The 26082-nt window shown below is 34.2% G+C and overlaps 1 protein-coding gene across 1 annotated transcript in view; it reads right to left on the bottom strand.

Moving 5' to 3' along the window:
* LOC141531701 (uncharacterized) overlaps window positions 1-19789 on the bottom strand; it is a 194872-nt gene extending 175083 nt beyond the window's left edge. Inside the window, exons 1-2 of the mRNA XM_074249637.1 lie at window positions 19617-19789; window positions 9947-10106 (exon numbers count right to left, since the gene is read on the bottom strand). Coding sequence (XP_074105738.1) covers window positions 9947-10105 — 159 coding nt within the window. The 5' untranslated portion in view covers window position 10106; window positions 19617-19789. The remainder of the gene's footprint in view (window positions 1-9946; window positions 10107-19616) is intronic.
* Between the last annotated feature and the right edge of the window lie 6293 nt (window positions 19790-26082).

Here is a 26082-nt window from a genome sequence, read left to right as displayed (position 1 = left end):
ATAATTAATGAGCAAATGCCGTAGTTGAATGGACCCTGTGTACCGCCTGGAGCCTCATGATCCAAAGGGTAGCTTTCTAAGAACCAGTTGGATCTCGTCACAGCGTCTTCTTCTAAACTGAAACCTTCAACAACCCCTTGAGATGATGATTCATAAAATCGGTGGAAAGAATGAAGCTTTTTAATGCTCTTTCAGCTGATACTGCTGATGATGTTGAAGGATTTTTGGTAAAGTTGTACTGAGGACTCGGAATGATGTGGTTTAATTCAATTAGCCGGAGAATCCGAAATTAATTGAGTTAGAAAATGTGCGGTTTTACGGTGTACAGTTTTCAATGTGCATTAAATTTATCAAAATGGAATTAATGATTGATAATAAAGAGGAAAAATGATGATTAAATTTGTAACTAAAGCTTACGGCACTGGTTTTCTTAGACCACCGGCCTCAGACTCGGGCAACCAGGCTGCTTATTGTAATTATCCCTTGGAAGTACTCACCCTTGCTGCTGAACCACCTACTCCAGCATCTAACCACCCCTTTTAAACTCCCTTACCTCTTTGCACACGCTCCCGGGCTCGATTGTTCTTGCTCGCATGGCCCAGCCGCCGGCATGCTAGCACGTCTATGAAATTAAGCGTACCACCCTTCTTGCTGGTTACTGCTACTACTCTCTGCTCCGTCAAGATTCGTTCGCTGCCACCTTCAACCTCTCTCACATCCCCAACCCCGTGTTCTGGCTCTACTTCGTTGGCAACCTCCCTTACTTTTGAGTCTCCCAACCCCGGAGCTTAATTTCTCGCAGATAATTGCCAGTGCCAAAACTAGAGCTTGGACGGGTGAAGAGAAACCTTACAGAATCTACGGACAAGTTGTAGAGTACCGATAATCCGATGAACTGCGACAATTCGCCAACAAAATTGCATTCTTCGGCAAAAGCTCTCATCATCCTAAGCAATTAAAGGATTTTAGGGAAGAGCAAATGAGAATCCACCTTGTAAACGTTTTAGCAAATGAGACTCGATGATTTTACAAAATAATTTTACCAGAGGACATTAATCAATAGGATAGAAAAAAAACTTATGGAATTCCATACACGTGGAAACTAAAATTGCAATAAGTTCCGCTCCCCCTTTTCCTGCACGAGTCTTATGTTTGACTTCCAACTGGTTACATATTTCAATCGTACGGTTCAATGGGATCCATACGAAGTACCGGTTGTTTGCTGGTGACCAGAATTTAATATTCATCCTATCAGGAGTGAACACGCTGGAGAGTTTATCAGAAATGGGGTGTGTTTGCACATGTTCAAAACCCAGAAAAATTTTTTACCAAGAAACTTTACTAGCCTAACTCAACTTAAGCATACATTTAATCTATATAGATACATACAAACAAACAAACAAAAGTTTTTAGCACAATCAAAAATTATTCCATAGCACGAAAATTTATTTGGCTAAATATATTTGCCGGTAGTAAACTACGATCAATGTGTATAAATGTATGTATATAGTAGGTGAAAATCACTAAAACAGAAACTTGCAGCAACACCAGTACCAGCAAAACCACCTCAAGTAAGCCCCCGTTTCATTTTAGCGAAGCGCGATGCACGACCAGAACCCGCGATAAAACATCGGCGAATTCGCACGATTGAATTACAGTTTAATTAACTCGCGGGCAATTAAGCCCACCTACACCCACTCTTTTACTCATTCCATTTTCTGTCTACCTAGTACACCCCAACCATTCGTTTTGGTAACCCGGGTTGTGCCAGCCCTACCCCATATAGCCTTATTCCATTCACCCGAGCCTACATCAACGAATCATGCATCTAGAATATTTCATTTCACTTTTGCGATTCTATCGAGAAACTTTTTTCGTAAAGTTACTTTTCAACTAACAAAGCTATTCAATCTATAACTCTCTCTCACATTTCAGTTTTACAAAAAAACTTTTAAGTAATATCCTTTGTTGTGATTTATAATGGTTATTGTTATTAAACATAAGTATGAGACGTCGACTGAAATTGGTGTAAGACAATAACCATCAACTGGACGAGCAATTAAATGACGAGTGAATGGTAACGAGGGTTTACGGTCTCACGAGCTTCTAAACCATTCTTGTTTTAGCATCTCAGCTATAACATACGCATTATTCTAGTTATATTTATGACTGAACGATCTCGCCACAAAATTTCAAACTACACAACTATGAGTTACTATAAACTGTATTACTGTATAGTCTACACTCAAGAGGAGAGAAACTGTTGCTCTCCATTTTCTCATACCAAAATACAAAGTACATCATCAACCAAAGTCCTATTATTCACCGTGAAATTACACCCTCATTATTAATATTTTAAAAACAAGTTTTCAACTAAAGGCACTAACTTTATTGCTAAATCCATGAGCGTATCCGGAACATTTAGAATTTTTATAAAATATTGTAGTGCTGACTTATAAAATAAAATAGAAAAAAAAAAAAAAATTTGTCAGATGATTGATGAGAAAAAGGAAAAAATGTGAACATTAAAGTGACATAAAGAGTCTAAATTTATTCTAAAACGCACTCTCTTACTCTCTTTTCTTCTAAGTACAATATGAATCCAGTGGAGGCTACTCAAACCATAAAAATTAACCTTATCCAGTTTTACGTTATGAGACGTGCAATAACGAGATCTAACTTATTCAAAGGACAAACATCAGAACCAAAGGATCAGGGTTAGTTTTTGCGGGTAGCTATATGTATAATTCAAGTCTTAAAATAACTCGCGAAAATGGCTCGGAGTAAAGGAGTAAGAAAACCGGGGCTAGGAGACGCTCATAGTCGAAACGGAAAGGGTTTTCGGTGGGAATTCACGGAAGGGCTGCGGGGTTATAATGAAATATGGCTGGCGTTCCGCTTCGTATAAGACTGCATTAAGATTATACCTAGCGCGTTGTGGCTGAAGGGCGAGTTACGGTAACGTCGGTGGATATATACTTATATACAGATATAGACACAGGGAGACGGGTTCGAAAGCAACCCCGTTGTAAGGGGACCGTTTGGTTGCTTTTCCCGTAAGAAGAAGCAAGACAAGAGGGAAGTAAGTGAGAGAGACCGAAGCGGGTCGATGGGTGGCGGGTGGCAATGGGGTAGTTGCCTACTGGATGCTGGATGCTGGATGCTGGCTCCTAGTAGTGGAAAAAGGGGTTGAGAAGTATATGAGAGTATATTCCTCCTACAGTGTTTTAATCAAGCCGGATTTGCTGCGGCAACCCATAGCTCCAACTTTCGTTTTAGCTCTGAGGATAACCAGAGAAAGACTAGTACGTGGTGGTGCTGATGCTTGTCGGTGCGTTTAAAATGCTTCTTCTTTACTCCAGATGATGGAATACGTGACGCATTTTGGTTTTACAGCTTCCACCTTCCTTCCTTGAATTCAATCGATGGGCACCTAGCCCCAATCTCAACTCGGGGTTGGCTGGGTTCGGGGTAGAAGACTACTTTGACGGATTTGAGACATCCTAGGCTAGTTGGTAGGTGCGCGCACGTATACTCTTATGTGCACGTGTACTCGAAGTTTCCATGTTTCGCGGAATCGTGCTTCCGAGCGATCGGGAGAGAGGGCGGGGGGGGGTTAACTTTCGTGGGGGCTGGGGTGGCCTGCAAAGTTAGTTATTGGGAAATAGTAGATCTGTAGCTGGCTCCCACACACTCGTAGCTAGACACCCTGGAATGCTTTGTTGATCTCAATTCGTCTATCCCAATCGTGTATCGTCTTCCTTTGCCGTTTGCTTAAGCAATCGAATCAATTATCTTATCCAGCGATACTAAGCCAAAAATAGTCCACTGGAAATAAACTTCTGGTTATATTCTGTGCACACAAACACAATGACAATGACAATGACAATAAATACAAAGAAAGCTATAAAAAGATAAACAAAATCATTTCGTGGAAATGGAAATTATTAAGCTATGCTACGACTCTGATCGATGAGCTTCGTTTTCAATTCGTCGAGGGGACGAAGCGGCCTTGGTGTCCATGAATAATCCACGACTGCAGCCCTTGTGCTAAAAGAAATTATGAGGGTGATTTTTACAGCAGTGCACAGGTAGAACCAGAGTTTCAATCAAAAATATTTTACCCTTCTTTTCTTTGGTAAGATTTCAGTGATTCTCATCATCATAAGGAACAATATATCTGTCTTGGCCCCAATTCTCCAATAAATATATTTGGGTTGATTGATTCTAGTGTTGAAATTGATTCGATTGTGTTCTGACGTTAAATCTCAGACGACTGTTCTAGGAATTCGTTTAATCTTGGCCGCAACCCTTGTGAGGAAGATCTATAAGGCGTAGATCAGACAAAGAAGGTACTAGTTGACCAGTCAGTATGCAATATGCCAAGGTTTTCCACTCCCTTACTTGCGTTCCTTCCTCTTCTTGTGGATGAAGCGTTTCTTGTGTAGGCACCTAGATACCAAAAGATACCCAAAGCCACCCTCGGTAGAGCTAGAGGCTTTCCACCTTCTGGTCCCGCTGACCTCCTTCATTTCCAGCAGAATCCTTGTACTTGGGTTTGGGAATTTAATTACACTATAGTGCCTACATTGTAGCCCCAGCCGGCCCGGAAGTAAACTCCCATTGTCGAGACACAAAGCTTCTATTTGTCACGAAACGGCTTCGACACAAGCTTTCTATGTTGGCAATCACATCACCAATGCCAATACCGATAGCTAATCCAACTGTTTAAGCTGTTGTTTCTTGCTTCTAAAAGTGATTTTTTGTTGGCGAGCTTACTTTCCAAGTTTTCAGCCCTTCTGGATATAAACTCAAAGGTTCATTATTATTGACGTAAGTACATCGGAAAATTCTCGCGGTTTTCCGATTAATTTAAATATTTTAGTCGACTTTTCTTGAGGCGCAACTATATAACGCAACTCTCGACTCTTTGCACATTATCAAGTAGATGTTGCTTCTTTAGTCTTCGTCTTACGGTAAATTTCCGATCTTACTGGGGCGAATAAAAAAGGAACATGGGCGAAATGAGAAAAAGAGCGAGATGAAGGAAGTTAATTATAAATTTTCATGCTTTGCATAGTGAGGATCATCCGGAGATTTAGTCTGGCGAAACAATTTTAATGATAGATTTATTCATTGGTGAGTTTGTAATACTGTAAAATTTACATGCTTCAGTCGGATTATTAGGAATATATTTTATTATTGAATTTTTTGAAGAATAAAAGGTATGGATATTAAAAAAAATATAAAACGTCACTCTAATCATGTAAAAATCTTTAAAAATTGCGTTCATATTGAAAAATATTAATTTAACAGTTTTCTAAGTACTGAAATATTTTTTTTTTTATAAGTCAGCCTGGAATGGAAGAAAAGAGAACGATTTGATTACGGAAACACAAATAAAAATTATCAATGGAAAGACCGAAAATAAAGGGATAAGATGACAAAATGCAAACGTTAAATGACGCATACAGTGGTAATAAGAGACATTGTTACCTAGGGTGGTTGTCGAAGTCCCGAGTGTCGGTAGAAACAGTCCCGAGGTCTATTCTTAACCAAGGGATTCGACGCGAAGGTACTTTCGGTCTTACAAGGCAATAAGAGAACGAGAGTAACACTAAGAGAGTGAGCGAGTGAACTGCCAGAGAGACGTTCTGCAAATTCGAGGGGTGAACACCGGGGTGTATTTACGACATTACAATGCCCTACGGGCTAATCCTCGCCCTGGAGTCTCGCTCCGAGAACGAAAAGACCTGAGAGAGAAAGAGAGAGAGAGAGAGTGGATCCTAGTCAGGCAGCTAGAAACAACCCTCCTTACACTCGCACCCCCCAATGCAGTCCGGCCCTCGGGCTATCGTCGGATTCAACCAAACGAGCCTTGGGATTTTCACCCGAAAGACGAAATTATAAAGAACGCTTACAGATAAAACTAAAATAAAAAATAATTATAATAAATAACTTCTAGTGAAAAGGAGAAGCTAAAAGTCAACGGCGGCATTAAAGAAAATCTCAATGCTCTTAATTGACGCAATTTTTTTGGAGCCCTCAATCACCCTTTTGCCTTTCGGCGGATTTTTTTCCTAAACAGCCGCTGCTCTTCATTTTTAACCATCACGCACTGAGGGTGCGAATGAATGAAAAAATGGAAGGGTGCATTCTTGCTGTCGTTCATTCATAAACTGGCTCTTCTTAGAATGAAGAGTGAATTCCCGGTTGGTACTACTCCAGTCAAGGGGATGCACGCGTCTACTTTACACCCGGAAGATTCGCTAATTTTTTTTTCCTTTCCCGGTATTCAATTTAAAACCCTTTTTTTCGGGATTTTATTTAGCTTTCGCTCTGTCCGCGTGTAAATTAGGGTTGTTTTGAGTTTAACGAGTCAGTATCACTGTTGGTATGCCCCAGGAAAAGGAAAAAATAGCGGAACGGCTGGAAATGTGAATACAGAGAAAAACAGAAGGGAAAAGTGAGTGAGTGAGGTAAGCCAGACGACCGTAAGTATTAAATAAATCTCCTTAAGCGGATTAGGGGTTGGCTTTCCGGTATTTTAACGGTGCGTTTTCCGCGACCTAACGCCAGATTAGCCGGACCCCAAACAGATTTGTTTTTTTGTTGTCCTAACGGATACAAAGTGTCAAAAGCACCAGATTCACATGCACAACCTGTGAAATTATCATCCACTTACCCTACTCATCTAAGTAGACCGCAAAAAAATTTTTTAGTGGGATAATTTAATTTTTTTTAAGTTTCTTACTGGTGGATTAAAACTTTGTTGACACGAAAAAAAAATGTTTCTGTTGAGAAAATAATTTTAAGTGGATTTAAAAATTTAATTTCTGTTTTTAGTGACATAAAGAATTTTTTTGGTATACAAATGACAAACCAAACCACAGAACTTTTGTTACAAAGTCACAAAGTGGCAAACCATTAAGATCAATTTCCGTACAGATTGTTCCTCCTTACTCCTCCGGCAATCTGACTGCTCAACTTCTTGGCTGTTCTATTATCTCAACATTAGTAATTCAAAGTCATGGTTTATCGTTCAGCTAAATGACTTAAAACATTCGGCCAATCAACTTTATCCACCCTTACAACAACCAAAAACTCAGCGGAGTTCATTAGTTTTGTTTCTTGACATTTACGACTGTAGGTAGTAAATACCCTCACCGGGGTAGGAGTGATCCGTGATATTATGAGGGGGATTCCGGATCCGGGGGTTTTAAATAACGATGAGGGATGGCAACTATTCGCAATGAGAATTGGCTGGTAGTTAAAGACCAAAACCAAGACTTGTCTCTCACTATGACTTTATCTTATTCAGAAACCCGGAAGAAGCCTGCGTTCTAGCCTCTCACCCTCGGAGGACATTCGCCGTCGGCTAAATAGCTAACTTCACCCAACTATCCCAATAGATTATGATTATTCTAGAGGAAAGCTCTGATTTATGCAATTATCATAAATTTACCCGAATTTCCCCAGCCGTTTTCCAACTCCTTGAATTCTATTCAGCGAACCTCAATACCAAATTACACGTCTAGATATTCAACATAATCTTCATTTTTTTTTTTTTTCACCTCTTTAATTATCCAGCAAATTGGTCCGTTAAGTTAATCAATCGCTGCTGTAGTACTTCGCAAATTGTTTCGATACTTGAATTAATTGTTAATTCACAAAGTTGTTATAACAGATTACAGACAGACAAACTACGTTGGTATGTAATGAGTCATGATAAAACTTTGTTTGAAAGAAAATAATTTGCACTTGAACTTTGAACGTCAAGCACAGCTTCGAAATTTGTTAATTTGCATTGCAAAGACGCTTCTCAACTTTCAATTTGCCTTGGGTCGGGATTTTATTGATTCCGAATCTTTCTTGCCGACACTAACCAAAAATACCTTCTTCTTCACCATCATTAGATTTTTACCGGTACAAATCTAATACAAATCTACATTACCAACAAAGCAACAGTCGGTAACTCGACAGTAGGTAATTTATTTCCCTTCTTTATTGGAGAAATCTGCGATATCGATTGTAGTTTAGCGAGAAGTGATAATACCGGCAGAGCTTGTGTTGTTTTACAAGCTTGCAATGACCTCTGTTGGATAAACTTTGAAACTATAGAAGAGAGGGACAGATGAATTGAGCAAAAGAAGGGGGAAGGGGCTCCTCTCCCTGGCCAGTAACTCTCGACGCGCTTGGAAACTTTGATAACTTCCCCGCCGGCCGCTGTCGACAGTAACTTGTTGAGAAAGTTTAAAAATCGATAGCACTCCAACGAACTACACGCTACATAATAACAACGTCAAAAGAAATATCAGAGTATAAAGTCAATTGTTAACTTATTTAAAGTTTGTTAAAACTATTTAAATTAGCCTCATTAAATTCTAGCAACAAATACTAATTATAACAAACTATAACTACCCAGAGGCATTTATTTCGATTTGTAATTAAATAAACAGTTTAAAATAATTAAACAAAACAATAAACCGGGTGTTTGCAAAAATTGAATTAATGTTATCCAATGAACTTTATAAAATGTCGATGGTATATATACATGTATTTATATATAAAATCATTGACCTACGAGATATAAACTGCGTTTGTTACCAGAAATAACAACATCTACATTGTACATGCATACTTAAAGCTTTAAACGATCGATATATTAAAAAATAAAATAAAATGTGTGGTAAAAAAATAACAACGGTAAGTTGTGATGAACTACGCCGTGATAGAATGGATCGTCAGCGGTTTAAGTCATACAGACATTTAGCTTTTATCTCTTTTTTTACTTGCATCAAACTTTGCGATAACACAGTTTTTATTTAAACGCATTGTTTTTATGCTTTACTTTGTGGTTAAATTAGTAAGCTACTAGAGGTACTCGCTGATAAATCATCCATCTAAAAAATTCATCCCGAGTTCAGGGGATGAGTAATCCGGGTCAACAGAAAAAAAAAATATTTTTTGAGGTAAAAAGTGAGATTATTTATTTATGGATTAAATTTATTTAACCTTAATGTCGAATATAATTAACTTGGTAATTTGCGATCTAATAGAGCAATGAAATGTCAACTTTTCACTTTGATATTCATTTCTCTGATAGTTGAATTACTTCTATAATTAACCAGATTTTCTACGATATTAAATGAATTTTTAATTGATCATATGGAACTATAGTTTATCAATAAAATAGTAAAAAATAATATATTTAAGCTATATTTGACAGAATATTAGTCGTGATTTATTTTTGATGAAATAAAGTCTTGGAAAATATAAAAGCTCCGAACAATCTGATAAGCATTAGCGGTACTAATAAATTGAATAGCAAACCCAGAATAAAAAGAAAAAAAAAAGGTAAGCCGTCTAGATTCTTTATAAATCAAATTTTTATTACTGACATTGTAGCAAGTAATCCGGCGAGTAATTATCGGTTAGTAAATATTTGAGGATGCCCTGGGGGATGAAAACGTGCTGGGGAAAACAGTCAGTGAAATAATAGAAGTAGAAGTAGATGTAGTGAAAGAACACGAAGAATAACAAGAAGAAGAAGAAGAAGAAGAAGAAGTAAAATAAGAAGAGAGGGAGGAAGGGAGGAATATCACATAGCCAATTCTACAGTGTACGAAACATTGTTTCAATTCATCGGGGATGAAACGAGCTTGGGATATTTTAAGACAAAAGATATCAAACTATATATAATCTCATATCACGTGATACCAATTATTATCATTATCGTAGGAATTACTTTTTAAAGATCTTTCAGTTCTTGATATCTGACAGCGAGAAAAATGAATAAGTGGATTGAATGAAATTTTATTTTAGTTATTTCATCTCATTAAATACTTGGAGGAATTTATTAATGTGATTGAGAACGAAGTATAAATGATGAACGTTTAAGGTGTAATAATAGAAAGTGGTGTGTAATGATGATTAAAGCACTTACCTTTTTTGGTGTCGGATGAAGGATGGTGACGGGAACTTGTCGAGGGGTTGTTCTTGGTGATTGCTGCTCACTGCTTTCAGATCCTCTCTCGTTACGGCTGGATGGCAACTCCAGTAGATGTTGAATCGAGTGATTTTGCTTTGACTTTTTAGACGCCATCCTATTTTTAAATCAAACATACAATCGGTTAATTATACTGTTATTCAATATTTGCTTTAGGGGAAAAAAAAAGCTCTTAATTTCTTAAGTTATTTAAATTCGTTAAATATTTACCGCGGTGAAAATTAAATTTATATTTTACAAGTCAATTCCGAGATTTGATGAATTTTAATAAATAAAAAATAATTACTAATGTTAACGAATAACAACTGCAAACTTTTCTAAAGTTGTGACGTTTTATGTAGTTGTTTACATTTCCTCGGGCGATGAGAAATAATTATCAAAATCAGAACAATCATATCACAGAGAAAAAAAAAATTTTTTATTAAAAACTTTGTTTTTAATTTTTAAATTGCTTTAGGTATTTCCTAAGAAAATGAATCAGCTTTCTAAAACTCCCTTTATAATTTTTTAACTAAAATATTTAATACAATGTATAATTATTAAGCTTTTAAATGTAACTTTTTAAAAATCCCGCGTTTTAGTGACGTCACACACTACTGGCGCCATCTCTTAGAATTTTTGAGAAACTTGGGCTATATTTACAGAATATTACACGTAGTTACCGAAAGAAGAAGTGATGATTAAAAAAATATTTTTGGGCATTACCCTGATAGCCACCTTACCTATAACTTACTGTCAATCTACGTCTGCAATTTGAAGCAAACTTGACGGAAAGAGTTGGCAAAGCGAGCGATTACCTATTAGTTACCTATAACTTACTCTGCAAATAGACGTCAAAACTTGCTGTACAAGTATTTCAGTCAAATTGTAGTAAAGTTGAAAGGAAATTTAACTACAAGTTTGATTGTTAACTTGTATTCAAGTTGCGGCCGTAGATTTCCGTCAATTTGCTTACAACTGTTGTTGAAAGAAGAATTACCGCCAACTTGATGTATAAATTAACCGTAACTGCTGGAAGTCAACACTTACTGAGAAAGCGCTGGCTATCAGGGTAATTTTACGAAAAAAAAATTCAATTGTATTTTTCGAAGTCTATTTTGTTTTTAAGCATTCAAAAAATTTGTGTTTTTTCTAAACTCCCCAAATAATTAACGTTATAATTGACATCTCTTCATTATTTAATTAAGTCTAAAAAACTTCAAATTAATACTCCGTAAAACACTAATTGTAAAACCTAGTGATTTAATTAATTAATTTTGAAACAAAAAAAAATTTCTCTAATTGTTTTAATAAATTAATCACTTACTCATCAAGTAAAAGAGTTTAAATATTCATAAGCTTGCAGAATTTAATCCACAAAATACATTTTTCGATGACGAAAACTGAAAATTTATTTACAATAAAACATTTATAATCAATTATAACGCTCCATATTTTGATTATTTATACACAATAAACACATTAATTAAAAAAAAAAAATGTTTTCTGCAATGTTACTTGTTCATATTTAACTTCAATAAAAAAATAATTATTCCTCGCTTTTATTTCAACCATGCACTTCGTTTATTTCAGTAAAATTAACTATTAATAATTGATTTCTTGCGAATTTTAGTGATTTCTATCCCGCGATAAAATGTACTGGATAAAAATGTAAAAAGTTATATATCCAGTTTCGTTAACTGAATGTGAATGAGTTTGAATTTATATTAATTTTTAAAATTGAATTAACAGAAAATAAAGTGATATTATATTCGTAATCAATGTCTATGCGTTAATTACAGAGTTTATTTGTATTTATATTACTACTTTCATTATTCATACAGAAATTAAATTTAACGGTAGTCACCTTTCGACAATTATTGAATCATAGAAATTTATAGTTAATTAAATAAAGTTAATTTAATACTCTGATACGCTTTATGAGATTTTATAAGTTACATTTATAGAAAACTGGTTTGTCCCAAATTGTTTGGGGTTAAAATAGTTTGTCTTGTAAATAGAAAAAGTTTATGGTTAATAATTAACTCATAAAACTATAATTTTCTAAACAGATTTTCAATTTAAAAATTACATTGTTTACTTTTTCTGAAAAATAAAATAATATAATATTTATTCTTTTGAAAGTATGCTATGAAGTCAATTGTGAATAATGAAATAATTTTTTTACTGCTCTTTGTATCACATATGTTTACAATATGTAAACATAAAGCTTTACATACTTTTATGACAATGCGTAACACTTAATGTTATTTGTCACTTAAACAATAGGTATAAGTAATAACAACCCTCAAACTATCAAGGTTTTAAATGGCACTGAAAGTTACAAGAAATTTTCTATAACTTTGGCCTGATTAAAAAAAAACTTTACTATTACAGCCACATAAAATAATTTTTTACTTTAATTTAAAGATTTAAAAATAAAAAAAAATTTATCAATGTAAAAAATTGAACACTTAAAAAAAAAAATCTACGCCGTTTTATAATTTAAAATCTGTTTAAACGGATGGCACTTTTTTTTTCATAGCTAAAATTTATTATTAAACTTCGATAAAAATGAAATCATATAAAGAATTCCGTACTTTTAAACAGACAGCTAGAATAGAAAATTTTTCTATAATAAAATCCTGCTCAGTAATCATTCGTGTGTGTGTGTTCAAGATAATTAGATAATACTTTCGATTTATTTTATTACCTTCCTATCGAAATATTAGATGTTAAATTAACTGTAAAACAAAAAAGTGAAAATAAAAATTATTTAATTCAACATAAAATTTTTATCATCTGGTACATTAACCATAGCGTTTTCTAAAACACTTTAAAATAAAAATATTACATTCACTCTATAGAATTTTTTATTTTATAGTGAAAATATCACAAGCTTTTAACTTTTAATACCTTGATCATTCGGTTGTAAATCACCAATTCGACTTTTTATACTAAAATCCATATTTATTTTCCCGGATAAAAGAAAAACAAATAGCATAAAAAATAAACAAAAATTCATACATTCGAGAGTAATATATCTCCGATACATTCAAAGTATTATTTTCCATTTTGTAAATTTTCGTAAATAAATATCGTAGATTCAATATTATAAATAACAAGTTAATGGAACATTTTTAACCGAGCAAATCAAAAGTCAATAGCACACGGATGTTTTTTGATGTATTCATTTTTTATCACATTTCATTATTGATATATCTGCCATTCTTCTCATATAACAATATCACGCATTTTTCAATATATGTTCTTTTATTTGATGCGAATTTCAAATTAATTGCATTAACGAATGAAACAGTAAATTCATCATTTACATGCTGAATTTTCCGTACTTGCAGGCATAATTGGCTTCATTTATAGTTATTCTCGATATCGAATAAAAAAGAAATAGAATATCTGGAAAGGATTATAGAGATAGCGCACTCCTAAAAAGACCGACTCCTAAACAAAACGGAAAAAAAAAATTATCCTCGATAGTTAATAAGAAAAAAAGGAAAAAATCTTAACTAAACTTCATTTGTTACAAAAATACAGACACATGATTTGAGTTTTTTATTAATTATAATTAAACGAGACCGAATTAGACCGCCATATTTAATAAGCTTCCACTTTGAGGTATTTTGAAGCTAACAAAAAAAAAATCCGGTGTCAATACGAGAAATATTCTAGCGGCTAGAGTGTTTACAAGCAGACTGAATACTTTTACAAACTAATTTACATTGTAATTCCTTTTAAATTAGTTTTTGTATAAAGAAAGACATGAAATGATTCTTTAAAACAGCGGATGCATTTCTGTTTCATATTTTTGAGACATTATTACACTTTTATTACCATAAATTGTCTTAAAAATAAAACCCAATAAATTTTGATAATTAAAAGTAAATAATTGAATTGCGTATTTACTATTAAATAATATCGCAAATAAATAAGTTGAATAAATTGAATTAAAGTGGTTGCTTAACGGATATGATAAAAGAGCAAAAAAAAAAAATTAAAAAAAGAAGCCACGACAATAAACAAGAGCAATTGTAATTGAGAAACTCTAGGCAACTGCGTGCATACAATACTGTTTTTATCATTTCTTTCCCTTTTTGTTATGATTATTTTTTTAATGTTGGAAGCAGGGGTAGCTTCGCTGCCGCACACTTTGGATATCGGGTAAAACTTTCGCATTTAACTTTTCCGTCCTGCTGGGGAAACGACCAACAAAGCTCATCACCGGAAAGTTTTCCGAGACAAGGAGAAACAGTGCGGAGAGCAAAAGAGACAGAGTAAATTCACAGCTACTATATACCCTCTCCCTCTCTTTTCTCTTTTCAACTTTTATATATTTTCATTTTATCGTTCTCGTTTGTTCCTCGTATACGTTCATTCGTGCTTGGAGCTTGAATTTTTTCTTTTTAACTCAAAGCTCTCAGCACCACTACCACAATCCAGCTCTCTAGCAGCCGCTTCACGACCTCTATCTGATGTATACACTTTAACACAGCTTCGAAATCACACAAATACCAGTAACTTTGTTTCAATCTATCTGCGATATCAACTTGCATTTATTACTGTTAAACTCGTACTCTGAATTTCCGACTATGACCTTTTTTATAATGTCATTTTCATTCTTACTGAATTTCCAATATCGAATCTATCTATCAGTTAATAAATGCTTCACTTATAATCTTCAATCTAGAGATCGCAAGTCAATTTTTTATCGTTCAAATAATTTATTTTATTTTTACTATTTTTTTACGACTCTAAACGCGGATCAATTTTCAAGGTCACACAATCCACTGGATTTTTAATTAAAAATTTCTATACTATAAATCAGCTGATTAATAACGCCCCCAAGCGGCTTAAAACTAAACTTTATTTGTCTCTTTGGACACAAGATTTGAGTTTTTTATTAATTATAATTAAACGACACCAAATTAGACCGCCATATTGAATAGGGTTCCACTCAGAGGCATTCTGAAGCTAATAAAAAAAATCCGGAGTCAATACGTGAAATATTTCGGCAGCTAGAGTGTTTACAAGCACAATAAATACTGTCTACTTGAATAAAAACCATTCTGCAGTTACACTGACGCTAAAATAATGTTTAAAAAAAAATTATACGATTAGTAATACTGCAAACTTGTAAAAAAGCTCAGAAAATCCTAATTGCACGCCTCAAAACGCAGATACAATTTTTTTTATGAAAAATAATAACTTATGAAGTAAAATTCTGTGGACTTAGAAATTTCGATGATTTATTAGATTACTTTAAATGGTTTTTTTAATTGAGCGATCAAATCAAAGTCTTTTCTTTATTTAAAATTAATTCATTTAGAATCCAATAGATAAATGAAACACTACTTCCGGATAGAAAATATTTATGATGCATTCCAACATTTCTTAGCGCAAAGAGAATTCTAGTTGCGGTAATTATACGCTAAATTTAATCGGATTAATTCCGTAATTACTAAAGTATCTAATTATTTTTACATGCCCCAGATTATTTGAAGTTTCTAACGAAATTATATGGATAATTTTATGAGTTAATTAACTAAAATTAACAAGTAAAGTTAACGTCGTTTGTGTATTATAAAAAAAGTTTTTATCTCTAAAGGTAGCAATTTTGATTACGAATTTTTTATCACTGATTTTTTAAATAAACTTTTAGGTAACAGTAAAAAAAACTTTTAATGCGTTAATTTCATTGAAAATTTTTTGTTACAAAGTAACGTATTTTCTCCGTCTTTCTTATAACCATTCGGGCGGTCTATTCAGATTCTCTACTACTTGCCCCGGCAGAGAGCCACAATCACGCGAAACTTGTCTGAAATTGATTTCACTTCGTTTAATTCTTGGGCGATGTTCCAATTCCAATAAAAATACTGAGCAAAATCTCGATTGAAGCTGAAAAATTTCATCTTTTGTTAACTTTTCTTACGCGTTTTTTTTTTTCTTTAAGCTCAAGGGCTTATTGTTGAATTACAATAATTCAAGCTGTAAAAAGTATAAAATTTTTAATGGCAGATTAATTCTATGCAAGTCGAGTTTTTTTTTTTGTGAAATTCAATATTTGATTTTTACACTTTTTTCTGGTAAAAAAAAAAAAAAATGTATTTATTCGCTCATTAAAAATAAAGTCTCTTGTTATACATTCTAAAAGATTTCTCTTTCTAGATTTATGAATGAACTTTAAATAAAAAAATTAAAATTAAATATTCTTCAATTTCTAAATGAATTTTAACTTAATTCTTTAAAGTAAATTATATCTTTCATTGGTCTATAATGTTAAATAATATTTAAATTTATATTCCGAGCATCGTAGTCCATTAAAACTTTCAAAATCAATATTTCCCATTATTCTTTAATTCTTCGTTTTAGGGTCAGCTATATTTATTGAAAGGAGTTTAAGAAGTTAGTCTCGAGTCTCAGTAAAGAAAAAAAAAAAAAAAAAAATTAGAAAAACTGCAGCTCAAAATTGCACTCATTACGTTTTTGAACTTTCAGAGCTCAAAAGTTTCATAGAGGTTTAATAAAACACTATTTTTTGAATTTTAAAAATTTTTAAGCTGTCTAGATGATAATCTCAGTGACGAAGACATAGAAAATAATTATTTGGGGTCTTGAAACTTAAAAAACAGTGTCAAAGTTTCAGATTAATTTTTATATTTTTTTTAAATATAAATAACTCAAAAAAAAAATTTTTTTTTTTTAAATCTTCTAAACAAAATTGATAGGAAATAAAAAAATCCAGAGATTCTTGAACCCACAGGTTACTATCTGGATTCCTAAATAAATTAATGGGGATTTTTTTCATAGGGATGATTTTATTTAGGATAATAAATAATATAATATAAATAACTTACAACCCAGACTTTTTAATCATTGCAAATAATTTTTTATCCTAACTAACAGATTAATTTATTGCCACAAGTCTTATATCGTCCGAAGGAAATTTTTTGTGTGCTTTTAATTGAGACAAAGATCAATACAAGTATCGAGTATTGAAAAAAGCTCGGAATCAGTGAGCGAAAAAAGAAGATAAGAAGACGAGGGAGAAAGAGAAGGGACGATATTAAAAGTACGTATTTCAGTCATCTGGGAAACTTTAGCAAGTTTAATGCCCAAGCGCTCGAGTAATTTAACAGGACGAAATTAACTTTTCAGTTTTACCAAAGTTCCCCGGCCACTTAACCGCTACGTCGTCACACCCCCCGCTCGCGGCGGATAGGTAAAGTTATACATCTGGATATAGATATATATCTGACTCTTTCTATCGTGTCTCGACCTTATTACTTGTAAAGGTGGAGAGAGAACAGAACAAGTTTCTCTTTCTCTTTCCAAGTTCGTCCAAGACTGGAGAAAACTTTTTAAGCGCTTCACCACCACACAGACTTTATCCTTACTCACTCACTCACTCTCATTGCCGTCGAAAAACTTTCATTCGCAAAGTCTCCTGCTCGCTTACTCCACAGTTCTTTACTTAGAAAATAATTCCGCCCTCAAGACCCGGAGTTTACGAGCCAAAGTTAGTTGCGCTTGCTTCGATAATGCCCACAGTCCCGCTCAACTAAAGAGAGAATGATAGCCGAGATAAAGACTGAGATTAACAGACAAAGACCAAGATTAGACAACTATTAAATTAATATTTTTAATTATTGTCAACTTTTTTGATTAATTTCTTTTTTTTTAATTTTTTAGTTTTTAATTAATTATAATTAAACGACACCGAATTAGACCGCCATATTGAATAGGCTTTCACTCGGAGGTATTCTGAAGCTAATAAAAAAAATCCGGTGTTAATACGTGAAATATTCTGGCGGCTAGAGTGTTTACAAGCGGAATGAATACTTACAAACTCATTCCTTTTAAATTAGTTTTTTTATAATGGAAGAAATAAAATGTTTTCTTGATTTATTTGATATATTTACGCTCTGTGTTTTCTTAATATTACATAGTTGCCAAAAAAATAACTTTAATTCAAAAAACAAATTCATATAATAGTTTATTAAAAAATGTCCTTCGAAATGGAACAGAAAAATACCCGATAGCTCCTTAGAATTCTAGTATATTACAGATTTTAAACCAACGATAGAAACGAGACCCGACCGAATGAAAATCTATGAAAAAAGAAGGAAAATAACTGACTGACTACTCGTAGGAAGTATCAGAAAAATGCAAGGAAAATTTTCTCGGTCAAGCGATAAAAAGGAACTGCTCGTTTGACAAAATACGATATCATTTCCGTCGGAGATGAAAATTATTTTATTCCTCCATACATAATACATTTTATCTCCCGAGTTAACTTTCTGCAATTCTCAACATTTTAACGAAACAATGCCGTAACAATAAATAGAAAAATAATTAATTAAAAATAAATAATTCAATATTAAAAAGAAAACTCAGCGATTTAATCAATTGACTTTTGTACTCCTCATAGACTAATGCTTCGAACCCTTTTATGTAACTCATCCCCAGAGCCGCATCTCGAAACTCTTCTCCTCTTTCCCCTTCGATGGTTCAACTTGAAACTCCTTCTATCCCCTACACTGCTCCTGCCTCAACTCGAACCTCAACTTTAAACTCTAGCTCCAACACACACACACACACACACACACACACACACACACACACACACACACACACACACACACACACACACACCTCATCCCTCTTTTCTCCTCCCTTCTTTTGTGAACCAACACCAACTCTAGCTCAACGGACTTCCGATAAAGTTTTCCCAATAGTTTACCTCGTAGTTTAGCTCAGCTATTATACCACACGATTGGATTCTCGACAGCGCTCCATAGTGGTTAACTAACCCTCTGTAAAACACTTGACGAATTGTTTGCAACACTAATTAACACTTGGTAAAAAATTTTTAATAAATAAATTTTTCAAGCCCAGACTTTTAGAATAAATCTACAGACAAAAGAGTGTGATAAAAAACGCAGTTTTATTTTTATTTTAAGGAAGAATATAAATGAAACCGCGGGAATTATTTCGTAAGGGTCTCTGAGATGTCTCTAAAGGATGAGACGCAAGAATAATTCTAAAAGCCGGCAACAACTGCTAGCTATTTAAAGAACAATATAACAACAACATTTAATTACATAATGACAGGTTAATTAGCTTTGCTTGCTAATTTTTTATTTGGATTTTATGTAAATGCTTATCTTTTGAAATTAGGTAATTTTTTATGTTTTTTTATTTTATTTAATTACTATAAATTAAAGTAAAAAGTACTAAAACAAATTGTGTGTTGAAAATATGAGATTTATTTGAAAAATTTATGATTTAGGTGAAGAAACTAAATTAAAAAAATTTATTTCACTCCAGTTGAGTAAAATTAAGTGTCGTATCTAAAATTTGACGAATTAAATTTTTATAATTTTAATAAAAAATTTTTTTTATATTTTTTTTTTCCTAGCTATTTTTTCGTTATTTTCAAAAAAATGTTTAAAAAAATTAAAAATATTTTTTAATAAATTAATTCAGTGTCAAAAATTAAAAATTACATCAATTTTATTCAGACCATTTTTAACCCAAAAAAAAAAAAATCACCTAAACAATTTTCTCAAATAAATCACCTTTTCTCAACCAATAAAAAAAGTATCCGTACTTGGAAAACAAACTCGATCAGCTGACCGTTATCCCGCGTGTCACGTTCACCCAGCACCAACAATTGTCTCTCTGAAACTTCCCCACAACACAGCCGCCCCCACAACAACCGACATCGACACCCGAAAGTGGAGCTTTTGCATTCAGTTGTTTGTTATCTCAAGTCCAATGTCATTGTAGCTTTCACTGGCGTGCACAATATCCTTCACCGTTGCGTGTCATTTAAATCCACCCCTACGAATCACCCCTTCACTCTTTCACCTAAATAGAAACACCTTGCACGCGTGAACATTTCACAAAATTCATCGAACCAAAAAAACAAAACCCAATTCCCCTAAAATTGGCTGTTGACACCGTGGTTAGCGTGTCAATCTGTTATTAAAAGCTCCACGTGGGATTGGTCAGGCGAGTGCCGGTCAATCGAATTCGTGATAAACACGCCGTCCAAAAATAAACCGCTTTCGACCACTAGCCGCTTAACAGTGTGCTTTTCTATTATCAAAATATTTTTCATTAAAAGACACGCGCGTATCCCCACTCTTCTCCCACTTAAAAAGTTCCCAAAGTTTGTCGCAAGCACTAGAGTCTTTGAATGTTCCTTTAATATAAAAAAAAAAAAAAAAAAAAAAAAAAAAAAGGCAGTGAATGTAACACCCCCCCCCCTCAAAAACTTCCAATTTAAGCGTCTACATTTGTGAGTTTAATTTCCAAGTTAGCTCGGGAACGATTACCGTAACTTTGGGTAAAATCAAGGCGCGTAAATCCACAGCGGTGTTTGCAAACACTAAATTATTTACAAACTGTAAATAAGTAATGATCAGAGCTTACACAAAGACTCGATCCAAATGCAGAACAATCGATCGAACCGGTATAAAAATTGGAATCTTGAGAAGTTTAACAAACAGACTTGGTAAGCACTTTAACTCTAAGTAGATCATTGTAAAGTCGCGTGCCGTGGGGTTTTCCTGGGCAAGCGCACCAGACAAATGTGAGTAAACTTATATCAGCTCACCACCCACTCAAATATATATATATATATATATATATATATATATATATATATATATATATATATATATATATATATGTTTAGCGACAACTACATGTATAGCGAGATAATAATGCGCGTTCTCTGGTACGGGAACGGCAAAGTGAAAGCGGCCGAGGAGCCGCGTGCCGGCTGGTGGTGATGCTGCCTCGCAGGAGGAAGAGAGAAGGATTGAGACCCTCGTGGGAGTCAGCTAAGGGAAATCAATATCTCACTAGGGGCGAAGCGACAGACTTCTTTTAGATAAAAAGCTTACGAGACAGTTAACTTTAATAATCTTGTTTGGATGCATCAAGACTTGTCCGATACTTTTGCGATAGATGCATCCAATTGAGTGTTTAGTTATGTCATCACTGATTAATATCATCAATCAGTCCAGTGAATTAGAGAGAGAATAAAAATCTCTGGTAGATTAAAGGACTATCACTCCGAAAATTAGAGAACGACATTCAAATTTCCCGCGTTTCCCCACTTGCGCTCAGGGATTTCCATGCTCCCACCACTCGCGCGAATCGCACGCAGCCTATAGTTCCAGCCGTGGCGGCCGCTTAGCGGGAACTGCCGGCGCGTTCCAAGCCACTCAGCTTATTCGCTCTTCCCCCTCTCCTTAGCTCTTACGGCTACCTCGCTGGCGAAACTGCCACGAAAGTTTACCCGGCACGCCGCGGAATCCCAAACACCCTCTGCTGCTCGAGCTAAGATGACGGTGTTACGCCGAAGAAGAGGAGGAACTGCGAACTCTAGTCCTATTACTTTTTAAGTAAAAACTCGGAGAAAGACCCTTCCTTGAAACTTTTATAAACTTTTCATTCTTTTCTTATACTTTGGCTGGTAAAAGTTTCGTACAAGTGGCTGCTGCCTCCTGGAGGTTTTTTCCCGGAGGGAAGCAAACTTTAAAAGTTTACGTATTTTTATTTTTCCTGCTAGAGTGTTTGACTGATGTGTCTTTTTATTTGTATTTATGTTTATCTTTGTATTTATATGGAGATAAAGATGAATAGAGCTTAAGGGGGAATGACAGAGGGTGAAACACGGAAAAGACAGATGAAGCGGATGCGCACCGACAATCTCCTGACGCCTGCGTCAATCTGCGATTCATTGCCCTGGCAACGGGCTACGCCAAGTGTATTCCATCTCTTGTCACACTTTATCTCTTTATCTATCACTGCTATACAATTGCGCCGTCCTCAACTCACTCCAACCCCTTGCTCGTCCTCTATTCCTCTATTTCTCCTTCTCTGGGAAACTTCCACCCGAAACTTAAACTCCAAGCTACTCTAACTCGATGGCAAACTAACTGTCCACCGGCGTAACAAGTGGATGTTATACTTTCAAATCAAATCTGTCAATTCTGTCCTCTGGATAGAGCACTTTATAAGTTTATCCGAAAAGTTTGTCCCATTACTTTTCTTCTTTCAACTTTTCCCATTTCATTTCATTTCTATCGAACGTTTTTGCTTGATTTGCTTTTTTTTTCTTCTGCTATTTTTTAGAGGGAAGCAAACGTGTAACAGTTTGTCCAAGCATCGGCCCATTTGATAAACTAGATTCGAGAGCTGGGAGAGGGAAAGCTGGGTGGTAGGAGAACCGAGATACACAGCGACTTTTAATCTGCTTCTGGCCTTATCTGTATGTCAGAGAGCGTGTGTGCGAGGCTGATGCTCGGTTTGTAAAACTCGGGTGTGTTATTTCTATTTGCCAGGCGGTTCAGTTGACTCGAGTCCATGACCTACGGCCATCTTCGAGTGTGTACCAGCCGGTGGTGAATCGATTACCGTTACCATGAAAATTTAACGTCCCTCTCTCCTGTCTTGTGCCGCAAGGGTGACTCGTGCGGAACATAAATAATGTGCGTGGAAAGTTAGGAAAAAAAATTTTAGTAGTTCAAGTGCTTTTTCAAAAATAGAAAATTCCAATTTAATTTCAAGTTACCAACAATATATTTTTCTTAAGCAAAGAAAATATTATTCCCGACTATTCAGACCTTTAAATACTAAAACGTTAGTTAATTCCTCGGCCTGCCGGTCTGTAAGCGAAAAACTTTGGACTACTTTGGCCACCTATCGGGTAAACCAGACACTATTTACTGTTGATAGAATTTTTTGAACTAAAATCTAAACTAAAATATTGGATATTATTGCTTAAAAAAATATTTCCTTCTATAAATTCTTGAAGCTAAAATTTCTTTGTTATATTCTTCAAAGTTGAATTTATCAAAAACTCACGATATGCTTCTTTTATAAAAAAAAAAAACTAAACAAAGTTTGGATTCACCAAAGTTAACTCAATACAAAATTTTCTCCTGCATACTTAATATTTATATCTCTCTGACAGAGAAAACACAGTAATAGTATAAACATAATTCTTGAAAAGTTTAAAATCCAAATAAAAAAAGTTTGATAAACTTTCTTCCGTCATAATAATTTGAGATTCTCTAAATGGCACATATATCCGTAATAAATTGTTCTCGTAAAGTTTTACAGTAAGGCGAACTCTACAAATACCCATTCCACTCTCATCTGTTACCCCTTGCGTTACTCTCACCCTTGTCTCCTTACAAGAACCTAGAACCCTCACCAAGTACAAGACACGAGTTAGAGTACAGTAGTCTAGCGCTAGATCTAGAGGGGAGCAAAAAATCTACCGACAAAGACCCGACGATAGAGGAAGACAAAGAAATACTTTATTCCCATCTTAGAACTCTCATTCCCGTTTCGTAAAACTTTTCCTCCCTCTCTGTCTTCTGTGTTGTTCCTGCCACGAGTCTTAGAGAAGCTTTTCATACCATTCTACACCGGAATCCGATCGATGCATCTGTCCCAGCCTCTCTCCCGTTAACTCGAGACTAACTAGCCCGTTTTATCCAATTTCTCTCTCTCTCTCTCTCTCTCTCTCTCTCTCTCTCTCTCTCTCTCTCTCTCTGAAGCCCGAAGCTCCCTCCTCCAATGAATTGTCAGTTATTTTCTCGCTCTAACCCAGTCAGCAGTCAGCCGACCTCATTCCATGTTTGCTGGGAAAAGACAACCCCGACTCGCGAGTCCCCCACCAGAAGTTTTTCTTGGAAAAACTTCTCAGGCTGTCTCTTTCAAGCTCCACGCGAAAAGCTCCGGCTCTTTCACCCGTAACTTAAACTTTCTGCCCCCTCTCTATCCTTGCCTGCCTCGCGCCTCCCCCTCCTTCCCTTCCTCTCCTTTTCCGACTCTTCCATTATCCCGATCTACGAATGTACTCAAACTTTCTATGTAATCGTCTCTGTTACTCTTTCGCGAACGGGACCCTTCCCCTCACGTATCAGCGACGTCACTGTAATTCCCCTCGCGCGCTCTAGCTCAACGTTTAATTGGTCTTGGTCCAATTGGACACACGTACACCTGCACCCGGTTTGTACTACTGGCAAGAGTGTGGGCTCTGCGGTAGAAATGACGTACTTTTAGAAGATTTGTTTTGACTTTTCACTTTTTAAATTTATAATACTTTATTGAAATTTTTATTGAGAAAAATGGAAATAATATTTAATTGATTTAAGAGGAAAAAAATTATTTTTTAGTAGAAAAATTATTTTATTGAATAGAAAATAAATAAAATTTTGCTTTATTAAATAATGAATTTTGTTGAAATGCCCTGTACTTTCTTAAATATTGACATTTTTTAAGATATAAATTCATTTCAATGTTACACTCATCGAGACCTTTCATTTAAATACCCACATGGCATTTTTTATATATTTTATGTATATAGTATTTGTGAAATATATAAATATATAAAATATATGAAAAATTGATGTGGGTATTCAAATGAAACCTCTTGATGAGTATAACATCGGGATGAACTTATAATTAAAAAAAAAAAAAAATCAAAATTTCTGAGTTAAAATTTTCAAGAAATGTTATTTGAAATTTAATTAATTAAACTCAAATTAGAATGTAAATATATCGTCAAAGTCAATAAACAACCGATTTATTGACCACCCGATTGACCGTTTCACCGAAACGGAGGACTAAAGGACAGAAATAAAAAATAAAATTTAACCAAACATTTATTTATAAAAATTTAATTAACATGACTTTTTGATTTTTAGTTGAATTTAATTTTATGAGTTGAATTATACATAATGAATGCATAAACACTGGTAGCCGTATATAGATTATTCGTTGGCAACTTTGCGGAAACTGCCGACTAATTTCCGGAGCGCACTTTCATCCCTCGAACCACCCGAGGTTCTATAAACTCGCGAGCTTCCCCGCTCATTCGGAGTTTACCGAGAAAACTTTTTATACGTTAAAAAGTTTTCACGTCTGTAATCATCGTTGAGTTTACTATTCCCGATCGGTAATGATTAATGAGTAATTTACACTAACATTTATAATTTCTCTTTTAACTTTTCATTTTTATTATTTTTCAAATATTCAGCAGAAACTAAAGCACCGGGGAATTTGTTTTATTTTTAATTCTATATAATATTTATTTTTTTTAAATCTGGCATTTTTTTTTTTTAATTTAATAAAAAAATTTAACTGTGAAATTAAATACTGAACTTTTAAATTGCAATTTTTTTCTGCATCAAGTTAAATTGAATTTCAAATATTTTTATTTTATGAAAAATTCCTGGGTAATATAATTTGGTTTTATTTTTTTTCAAAGAGATTGAAAATCAATTAATTGGATCAAATTAAAAAAAAAAAATTTTTTTTAGGATAATTTTAAATAAAGTTGAAAATTTTTTTTTTTATTTTTAAATAATTATTATTTTTTTGCTTCAAAATTTGAAGAAAAAAAATATCTTTCAATCAAATTACAGATATAATCTTCCCCGATCTGCTGGCAATAAATAATTTACGAAATCTATTGATTGGCCAGCTGAAAAAAGTAAAAAACAAATGGAAAGTCGAGCGTCCATAACACGGAAATAAATAAAAAAAATAAGAGCGTCGTCAGCTGAAACTACCCTTTGACCAATAAGACTCTCACCCTTCGTTCTTGTCTTCCTTCTTGGTTCTCAGAGTTAGACTAAAGCTAAAACTAAAACTTTCCGATCCCCTTGAGGTGCAGTACAGGCGTTCCCAGAAGACGTAACGCCCCAACAACCACCGTAGTATCATCCACATCTCACCGATTTATCGCACCCCCTTTACACACACCCGCCGTAAGCTACTACTTGATGACACTTTATATAACCGTCAATTTACGTCCTCAAAATCCGGCTTTTCAAACAATCTCAAACACTTTTTTCCGCAATGCCTTCTCTCCCCCGTCAATTGATTCTATTTTAATACAGTTATAATAGAAAATTTATGTCCTGAATAAAAGTTTAAGTTGGTTATTTATAAAACTTTTTTTTTTTTTTTTTCAATCTATTATAATATTACTTTTATAATTTGCGCGCTCGTGCCTTTTTTTTTTACGCGAATTTAATTAAAAG

This window comes from Cotesia typhae, unplaced genomic scaffold, assembly GCF_013202065.1.
Source record: "Cotesia typhae breed Kobodo isofemale line unplaced genomic scaffold, CoteBio_Ctyphae contig_50, whole genome shotgun sequence".
Lineage (NCBI taxonomy): Eukaryota > Metazoa > Arthropoda > Insecta > Hymenoptera > Braconidae > Cotesia > Cotesia typhae.
The sequence above is the reverse complement of the archived record's forward strand: the minus strand, read 5'-3'. Positions and strand labels throughout refer to the sequence as shown.